This window comes from Ailuropoda melanoleuca, chromosome 9 (assembly GCF_002007445.2).
Source record: "Ailuropoda melanoleuca isolate Jingjing chromosome 9, ASM200744v2, whole genome shotgun sequence".
Classification (NCBI taxonomy): Eukaryota; Metazoa; Chordata; class Mammalia; order Carnivora; family Ursidae; genus Ailuropoda; species Ailuropoda melanoleuca.
Genome location: NC_048226.1, coordinates 66,725,524 through 66,735,277, shown reverse-complemented (window position 1 = coordinate 66,735,277; position 9,754 = coordinate 66,725,524). Strand labels below are relative to the sequence as shown.

The following is a 9,754-nucleotide window of genomic DNA, read 5'->3' as shown; positions in this document are numbered from 1 at the left end:
ATTCTCTTCTGATTTCCATTTTTTCAACTAAAAGAAATGCAGAGGAACCATATTCTGGTTATTTTTACCTAAACATCCTTGTGACAGGGACTTCAAGGATATGCCTGAGGTTGATAGCGAGCAAGGGTCGTTTTTTGATAATTGGACTGAACCCTTTGCAATGGAACTCTGCTGTTTGTAGTCAGTTGGGGTGGGTGGGGAAGCGAGACTGACTACATGGAAAATGCCTGCAGGATTAGGGGAGCTCTAGGGACAGTCAATGTGTAACCCTGCCCTAAAGTATTCAACTCTCCTGTGCCAAGGTGGGCAGGATCTTGAGAGAGTAGAGGTAGGGAGGTCACTGAGTTAATTCTATACAAACACAAGAAAACAAACAAGAATTTCAGTCTTCTAAATGCCACACACACATGCACCCTCACACTTCATCCCTGCCCCCTCTCCTCCGTGAAGGCTTGGGCCCATCCCATGTTGGGAAATGCATTTGCGTGAGCATTAGACACACAGGCTTGGTGAGTGGACACTTTGTTGGAGAGAATTCATCTCTCATGAGAAGCAGAAGTGACTTCCAGCCAGCTCCCCTGAGAACAGAGTAAGCATTGAATCTGGAACACTCTTTGAAACTTCTTTGTAAGTTGTATTGAACAAGGCACTGGTGAAAAATTTGGAATCTAGTCCTTAAATCCCTATGCACCATTAAGGAGAATTCTAAAGTACAAACATAGGATGTGTTAGCTGGTATCACCCTAAAGATGAAACCTGCCATCCAGAACAAATACAAAAATGAAAAAAATCTGAGAGTACCTAATTCACTCTTTTGTTCTGTATTAAAGCCTGTGAGTACCTCCTTGGCTAGGGGGCCATGGGTTCCTCTGATGTTCCCTCCTTAAATCCAGTTATTTCCCTTCCAGCCTCTGCCTAGTACTACAGTTTATCTGTATCCAAAGCCTTCCACCTAAATCCTATACAGGTTGTCTGTCATGATATTAGTGTCACTCCCCAGGAACCATCTGGAAAGTGTTGAAATGTCTCAGAAGATTATTATATACTTGCCATGAGCTCCATACAGAGTACCTATACTTCTGGCATTTTCCCAGGGACAAAAGGCCAACCAGTGATGGAGACTTTGCAAGCGACCTGACCCAGTTTGCTTTGCAGAGAAAGCTGAATTTTCTAGAAGAAAGCACCTCCACCCTAGGATAGAAATATTTTCACGGCTAAGTAGCTTCTCGTTTTTCCTCGTCTGCTGTCTTCTGAAGGTTGCACCTTCCTGCACTCTTCTAGGAGGATTATTAGGCTTCTCTCCTGAAACCAGGATAAAGTCTCTGTCTGTAATGCTAAATCATAGTGTTCAAAGTCTAATGGTAAGAGAAGTTGTCCATCATAAACTCTGACATTAGGTCAAGGACTTTTCTCACCTTGTGCTTTCAGGGAGGGCAGTCATGGAGTTGCATGCTATTAATAATGATCATTATATTGCTTTTATCTGAAGGAATAATACACAAGGAAATAGGATAAGCAAAAGGGGATAAAACCTTAACGGTATCAATTTTAATATCTTTGAAAAACAAAAATTCCAATTCCAAATTGTCCAATTCCAAAATGCCACAATACAGAAAGGGAAGAACTGACGCTTCAGTAAAAGAATCATGAGAAGTCTTATTTTTAAAATGCAGGGATAAGAACACCCTCGATATTGAGTATTTTAGAGGCATCCTACTCTTCCAGAACCCAGAGGAAACACAGAAGTTAAATAGCAAGACACTTTTGCAGAAGTGTTGAAACAAACAAGAAGAAGTTTTATTTTGAAAATACACTCTTTAAAGATAAATTTGGCTTCCATTTTCCATATCTAGGTGCATCCAACAAGATACAAAAACAAACAAAACAACAAAACAAAGACCCAGGACATTATGTACAGAGCTCTAAAATGAGCTATGAATATCTACAAGAAACTAGCATATGCTCTTTGTGAAGGGGTGTACTTGTGTGGCTTTCTACAGTTCCCAGTCCTCGAGCAGAAGAGTTAACTCCCTGGAGCTGCAGGTGCAGCTGAAGCAAGGGAAGAGCTGGGGTCAGTAAGGGGTTGGGGGTGCGACCCCTGGGTGGGAGGCGTGGAGAGGTGTCTGGGGAGGGGAGCAGCGGCGGCATGGGACACATCCTGGGCTTCTCTAGAAGTCCTGCCGCGGGGTGTGAGTCAGGCTGTGCCGCCGCAGATCACAGTTTCGCCTGAACACTTTGCCGCACTGCTCGCAGCTGTAGGGCTTGATGTCTGTATGGGTGAGAAGGTGAGTTTTCAGATTACTTCTCTGATTAAAGGTTCTTCCACATGTGGGACATTTGTGTGGAGATTCCTGTTCAGATGTGAAGCAAGCAAAGGATTAATCCTTCACACCACCACCGCACACTTCTCAATAGTTTCTGTCTTATCGGTATCACAAGCCGTTAACATAACATGCGCACGACAACAAAAGAGGGGACTTGCAGGAACAAATCTGGCTTCTAATCCTCCAATCACGAAAACACGCGCGCAGGCACACAGAGGGGCCCCGATTACACTGATAACTGCCAGTGGCCACCACGGTGGGCTTTGTGATTTCCAGCTCTTTACATTTCATCACCGTGTCACAGGCAGGAAAAGGAGGAAGGAAAAACTCTAATCCTCTCTTAAGGAACGACATTCTCCCGGGCAATAAGGTTCCTCTTTGCTGGAAAATTAAACTATTCCTCAATGTTCAGAAAACTACAAATTATGAGGCCCTTGGGAGAGAGAGCATATGGGATTTCACCATGCCTCCATTATCAAAATTACCTTTATTTCCTCCCAAACACGAAAGCTTTAAATGCAGGACAGATCGGATGGGGGAAAAAATAATAATTCTAAAATTAGGATTTAGAATACAGAGAATGGTCTTTTCTTTAAGAAAAATATAATAATGGTTTGTGTTAAGGAAGATAAATTTTTTTGGGGGGGTATAAAAAAGTTGAGTGCTGTTTTCCCCACCTAGAAAACTAAATCTAGACAGAGAATTTTAAGAGAAAGAGCCGGCCATTGAACACCTTTGTAAGGAGCAAAAATGATAAAACGAAACCAGCCATTGTCTTTAAACAAGGAAACAAACTTACCTGCATATGTAAAGTTTTGTGAACCGCTAGAGTTCTAGACTGACAAAATCCTTTCCCACATTCCTGACATTTGAAAGGTTTTTCTTTGGAATGGATATACCTGTAAATGGATATAAGGGTTTCATTGAAATGGCTTTACCACCATGATGAGGAGTTTCTTTTGACAGCTACTCAAAAGGAAGTCGTGAGAGGACAAAAGAAACGGGATTCCCATTATTTATATTTTTAGATTCCCCCCCCCCCCCGTGTAATTCTGTTTATGGTTAACCTCAACTAACAGATTCTTCAAAACATTCACCGGACGCTGGCTTTATCTACACTTGATCGCCCTCTCTGGCGTATTCTGGAGCTTAAAATCCTGCCGAATGAGTCCTTCCTGTTCTCTACGGCTTTCCGTGGTACTTAAACTGGCCAAATCAGGATGTTAGGCAAGGTCGAATTCAGGGGAATGGATTTTAGCGAATCCCTAAACAGCCACGGAGGAGCCCAACTGAAGTCCTAACCCTGTGGAATTGCAGGTAGAGTGCAGAGAGAAGACACCCCAACCCCTCTCCTGGGAAGTTTTTACCCGATGAAAACACTTACATTATAGTATTTCTTCATTCGTTTATGAATGCAGAGTTTAAGGTGGTGGAGGGGTTGTGGGGAGCTGTTTTTAAATTCAGTGATCTCAAGACCCCCATAAATAAAATAAAAGAAAGATCGCCTTGGCAGGCTCTGGGGTGCACCTGGGGGTGGGGAGTAGCGCAGGGAGGGAACCCAGTAGAGGCGCACTACGACAATTCTAGAAATGGTCTGACGGCAGCCCGGACTAGTACCCACCACGGGAAGGTCTTCGGGGACCCTCGGCTTTACCCACCCCGCCCCTCAACGGCGACCGGGAGGAAACTGGGAAACAGATCTCAGGACCAAGGCCAACCCACCAGATTGCATTCGCCTAAGGATGAGGAAAGGCCCTTCGGCATTCCAAACAGGGACGCAGCAGGAGACAGAGGAGGAAAAAGGTAATTGTTGGGGGTTAGTTGTAGCTGGCCAGGGAGGGCCTTTGGGGATATATTCTAGTGCAGAGGGTATTTTAGTGACACTTGGAATGTCTCTCAGGACTGGGTACTCTGGACAAAGTCGCCTTCCCTTCCCGGGCCTACCTCTTTCCCCACCTCACCTGTGATCCCGCAGATGGTCTTGCCTCCGGAAGGCCTTGTGGCAGATGTCACACGTGTACGGCCTCTCATCCGTGTGGGTCCTCTCGTGGATGAGCAAGTTGTAGGATTTGGTAAAGTGTCTGCCGCAAAACTTGCAGATAAACTCTTTTTTCGTTTTGGAGGGCAACCTCCCTCGGGAGGGCTTTCTGTCCGGAGTCAATTTACTGAGCCCCGACATGGGGCTACCCAGCCCCGGGCTCAGCTTGGTCAGGTCTCCCATCTTAGGGGGATCCTCTTGCGTGGCGGCCACCGCCAAGTTGGCAAAGTCAAAACGGGGCCGGTCCTTGTGCAGGGCTGGGAGGACGTGGGCAATGGCTCCCTGCTTGGGGTGGAAGAGGTGGGTGGTAAAGGGCAGAGCCGGGAAAGGGAATCGCGCGTCCACGAGGCCCTGCGCAGCCGCCATCTCGGTGATGGTGGAGCGGGTGATCTCGTGCACGTTGGGGTACCCCAGCGTCCAGTGGTTCATGTGCATGGTCTGCACGGCGCTGAGACCGTACAGGCCCTGCAGGTGGTCCACCGCGGCGGGGAAGGTGTTCACCGCCTGCAGGAAGGAGTAATTGGTGAGCTGCAGCGACGGGTGGAGCGGGATGGGCGCCGGCAGGGCCTTGCTCCCCATTTTCCCGGGTGCTGGGGGGCGGAGGGTACCGCCCCTTTCTTCCAGGACTCAGAGGCAGGTGGGCGTGGGGCTCCGGTGAAAACCCAGAGAGACACGGCACGCAGAGAAAACCCTAAAAATGGCAGGGGGAGAGAGGGAGAGTTGTGACTATTAACTCTGTCTCGGCCTGCCGTTTGGCGCCAGCGAGGGTTACCACACACCTTCCTTCAAAGTCCTCCTCCCCACTCTCCTCCAGGGCCCTCAAAAGGAGTGGTGAGGGAACCGCATCGCGCCTGCCATGCGAGTCCGCACCGAACTCGGCTCCGGGGCCACGGTGTCAGGCGGAGCAGGAAGTGGCCTTCTGGCGAGCGGGGTGCCCCGCGCCCCTTCTGTGGGCGCCCACAGGAAGGTCGGACTGCGGGCACGCAAGGAACGGAAGAGCCGGGCCCGGGAGAAAGAAAGGCGGGTGGTGTGTGTGTGAGGGGGGCAGTGCTTCAGCAGAGGCAGCGCCGACTTCAGCCCACCCACCCCACCCTGTGCCGCGAAGCTCGGGCAAACACCAAGTCCCGAGACGCCGGCACCCGCAGGCCTAGAGCCGAGTCTCTGTCGCCGAGGCCCATCCGAGCTCCCCGGGGAGCGACGCGGAGGGCCAGTCCGAACCGCCGAGCGGCTGCCCTCGCGCGGCGCCCCCAGCCGGCTGCCCCGCCCCGCGGTCGCCTTTCCCGCGCTTACCCCGGCCACGCCGCCCCGTGCGGGAGCGCAGCCGGGGTGCGCTTCGCGCTCCAGGGCCCTCGGGCCCTCGGAGGGGCCCGTCTCGCCCCGCGCTGACCTCGGAGGTTTTCTTTTTCCTTCCTCTGCCTCAGTCCCATTTATCAGCGGTGACGGGCCGCAGGAAAGAAAAGTGACACCTCGGGGGCCGGGTTCTGCCTGGAATCGCCCCCTCCTCCCCAGGGGCCGTCCCCTCCCACCCCCCACCAAGATCCCTTCCAGATGGCTCAGGCTCCCCGGGGGGTGCGGTGCGGTGGTGTGGGATAGGGCTGGGTGGGCGGAGAACCTCCCTGAGGCCGGAACACCTTCTCCCAGACCGAGCGCCAAGCTCTCGGGAGGCCGAAGCGGCTTCCCGGCCTGGCATCAGGAGCCGCTCCTACACCGGGGAGGCCTCGGGAGAAGAGCAGAGAGGAGGGAAGAGGATAGTTGGCTCCTTGGGGTAGGGATAGGGAAGGGGCAGCCGGGGAGCCACAGCGGGCCGGGTACAGCGCGGCTTTGCCGGCCTGGAAGAAGCTCGTTATCTGCTGGGAGACGTGTGCGGCCTGGGCCTAAGCAGGGTGCAAGCACTCGCATCTCTCTGCGCCCCAAACAGCAATAGAGAGGTCTGATTCCAGACCCAGGTTCCCCAGGACACCTCATCTGCATTCAGGATGGGCCCACCTTTTCCCACTTCCAGCTGCCTTTAAGCCTCAGTTCTGCCTGCTCCGCGGACCTGGGCCTTGCCTCTGAGCTCAGCTCCCCAGGTGCGGGACTCCCAGCTAAGTGCCTCCCTGGAGAGTGGCAGGCGGGCCGGTCAGAGCCAACAACATTTAAGTCTGGCTTTTGAACCCAGCAGGAAGGTGGGAAGTTTTGTCCAGTCTTCCCCTCATCACCCACCCTTTAACACGCCTGAATCTTCTCTGGTGTGCTGTGAAGTGTTGCCCGGGGCTCCGAGGGCAGACTTGGGGGACCGCGCTAATGACCCAGCGCTCTGACAAGGCAGAATATGGTCGCCTCAGTGAGGCCCACACCTTCTCTCCCTCCTCTTCTGTTTGGAATGCTCAGAGACAGGGATTTATTAATGCACTGCTTCTGCTTGGTAGTATTTGGTCTGGCAGTTCAGACTGGGAGTTAATGAGAGGTGTGTAAGAGTCAAAGGGTCTTAGTCAGACCACTCAACCGAAACTGTAAACCCCCATTAGTAATAAACTTTCCCACCACAAATCACGATTCATTTTTGTTCAGTGGCAACCCTCAAGCCCTCCTAGAAAGGCAGAAAAAAAGGTACTAACATCCCTGATAATCTGATTATTTCCTCTTCCATTAAAAATAGTAAGTTACACTTTTATTTCCTTCTTTTTGTGTAATGAGTATTTTCCAGAGATTCAAAATATTATCTTCCCCCTAGTGTTAAAAAGTGATCTCCCCCATAGAGAGGAAACTGAAATTATTATTTGGGTGTATTCCCAGACTAGAGTTCTTAGAAATAAATACAGGAGGCAAAGTACAGCTCCTACCACTGTTATGGGGTGGTGGAGGGAGAGGTTGTCAACTGAAGGAATATCACCAGTTGTGATTTCCATTTCACATGCACAAAGTGAAATCTGCCCTAAACACTACATGTTAATTCTGCCAGCACAAAGTTGAGTGCCATCTTCCTTGCCTTCTCTTCAAATGGTTTATAACACAAAAATTAGCAACTCTATTCCAGTTCAGCCCCCAAATGGCACAAACGTGTGTTTCATAGTAAGTTTTCATTTTAATTTGCAGGACAGATAGTTTCTTCATAGAGGAAGAGCAAACCATTGGTGACTTCCATCCTTTTACAAACAGAACAACCCTAAATGCCCACCAAACACCTTTGCCGTAAATAATTAGGGAATTTAGATTTCCACTCTCCCACTGAGTTGCTGGAAATATATATCAAAAGATATTTTAAGTCAATATAGAGATCTAAAGTACTTTCGTTTTGTCTAAAGTTGAGCATGTAATTCCCACACTGAGTTTCAGGCAATAATAGCGATCATCATCCTTACTGTCATTTCTCCTCTACCTCTTTTCGGACCATTGGTTACTTTTAATTTTACAAGGAAAGAACCAATTAAAAGACATTAATATTTCGGTGGGGCTGAGGCTAGTTTTCTTTCATCAGTCTTCTTCACAGGGATTTCCAGGCATGTACAGAAGTTTTGTAAAATTTAGTTCCCTAGTTGTCAACAAGTAAAAAAGTGTCCATAACTAATTTCAGTTCAGTGAAGCTTTCAAAACATTGGAGAAAAGAAGGTACGTGGTAATTTGATAGAGTCTTGCTCTTTGGTAATGCTGTTATTACACTGAGTTATCTAAAAATAATATACAGTCAGGGGTCATCTGCTAAAACCTGTGTGTTGGTGTGAGAGAAATGACTGGTGGATCCATAGACTCGCTGAATTTCAGCCCAAGCCACAGTGAAATTTTACATAAATCAAAGCGAAAGTCTTAGTAGATATAAGGAGATCATTTAAAAAGTAGTAATGATGGCCAGCCTGGATCAGGTGAACGGAGGAAAACGGCCGCGAAGTTCCTGCCCCTTCGCAGCGCCTCTGCCTTCCCAAGGAGTTAATTAAATTAAGATGCCTTCCGCATAATCTGGGTTCTGTTTCTCTCTGCTCCCTCGCTCCCCCTGCGTGAGTAATTTTCTTGTTCTGCTCAGAACTGCAGTTTATTTAGCAGAGAAAGTAGCTGTCTGCGCCGTTTCGCTTCGGGAAACGCCAACCCTCTTTTGTTCTCTGCTAACAGGTAGGGAGACGGATCCAGCGCTCCCTCCACAAACACCTTTTCCTCCCTCCTTCCTGCAACCGCCTCTCCTTTCTCTGCAGCTCTAACGCGAGAATCTAAGCGTTTAAACCCCGGGGGAATTTGCCTTCTGCACTGCCCCCCCACCCCCCAGGACTGGAGGGTGGGAGGGAAATCAAAAGGCCAGCACAAGGTTGGAGAATTACCTAGGACTGAACGATTACTTCCCTCTTGAAACGCGCTGGCTAGGCAGGCAGTGTGAGTCCCGGCGCGTTCGCGCGGCGCTGCCGCGGCTGCCCCGGGACGGGTGGACCAGGAATACTACGGCACCATCAGAAACACCACGGGATTATGGGGTTTTATTTCAGCGTACGTTGATCAGTTTTTATAAGAAGGCTTGCTGAATGCTCAGATTAAATGTCGCTAAACAAAACTAAAAACAGCACAAAAAGTGTGTGTCCTTAAATGTTGGCTGGGAGTGGAGTGCCGGGGATCCGATAAAGTGAGAAACACAATGCCCCAAAGATTGCATCCATATGATTTCTTTTCACAATTTCTGAACGTGCGGCACGCCTGACCGAGAATGTGAGTGTCCCCTGCACCCCCTATACCCTTCCTTCCTTAAGGAGGCTGCAGCTCCTTCCCAGAGCGGACACTCACCTCCCTCAGAAAGGTCCGCCTGGGCAGCGCCGCTCAGACCCGGCCCAGGTGGTGAGGCGCAGAGCTCGGAAAGGTCATTGGGTCCACGCGGCGCAAACTTCTTTTTCCGAGCGGAATCCCGGGAGCCGCGGACATGATCTAGAGGACGACGAGCAGCAAAAACGAGAGCGGATCCTCGCCTTCGTCCAGGTCTGTGGACGTGGAGTTTGTAAAGCCCGGGGGTTGGTAGAGCAGGGGCTCAGCGCTCGCCCGGAACCCCGCGCCTCCGCGAGCCTCTCGCCGCCGACTCCGGGTAAGGTCGGAGCCTGCAGTCTCGCAGGGCCATCACCCTCCAGCAGCGAGCGCTTCGAGCTCTGTCCCCGCCCGCGTCCCTCCCCAGGCTGCTCGAGGCCAGGAGTCCCGGGCTTTAGTAGCAGCCCCGCCTCCCCTTCGGGCGGGCGTCCTGCTGCAGCGCGGGGCCCACGGAGCCTGGCTCCGCCTCCGCGCCCGGCGCCCGCTAATGGTCCACTCTGTTTACTTGTGTTTGGATAGCAACTGAGTCTTAAAGGCACAGGTTTGCTCGAGGTTTCCCTGTTACAGAGATGAGCCGAAGGTGACTCAGTTCAAAACTCACACAGAAGCAAAGCCCACCCCCTTTCCTTCCCGGTGCCAC

General features: G+C 50.5%; 1 protein-coding gene across 2 annotated transcripts; it reads right to left on the bottom strand.

The window, feature by feature from the left end:
• Positions 1-1,775: 1,775 nt before the first annotated feature.
• OSR2 (odd-skipped related transciption factor 2) lies at positions 1,776-9,472 on the bottom strand. Of its 2 annotated transcripts, none has more exons than XM_011237205.3 (4): positions 9,103-9,472; positions 4,286-5,053; positions 3,124-3,223; positions 1,776-2,351 (listed from the first exon to the last, which is right to left on the bottom strand). In XM_011237205.3, exons 2-4 carry the CDS (start codon positions 4,939-4,941, stop codon positions 2,169-2,171), a joined length of 939 nt encoding a protein of 312 aa, XP_011235507.1. In that variant the 5' UTR covers positions 4,942-5,053; positions 9,103-9,472; the 3' UTR covers positions 1,776-2,168. The 2 variants fall into 2 exon arrangements, with proteins under 2 accessions (XP_011235507.1, XP_002914033.1); XM_002913987.4 differs by having other exon boundaries at positions 1,776-2,269.
• Positions 9,473-9,754: the final 282 nt, after the last annotated feature.

Coding starts and splice junctions, on each gene's coding strand:
- OSR2 (XM_011237205.3), bottom strand. CDS start 4,941: ATGGGGAGCAAGGCCCTGCCGGCGCCCATCCCGCTCCACCCGTCGCTG. Junction 3,224..4,285: donor GACCATCTGCGGGATCACAG/GTGAGGTGGGGA, acceptor ATCCATTTACAG/GTATATCCATTCCAAAGAAA. Junction 2,352..3,123: donor ACAAAACTTTACATATGCAG/GTAAGTTTGTTT, acceptor ACATCTGAACAG/GAATCTCCACACAAATGTCC.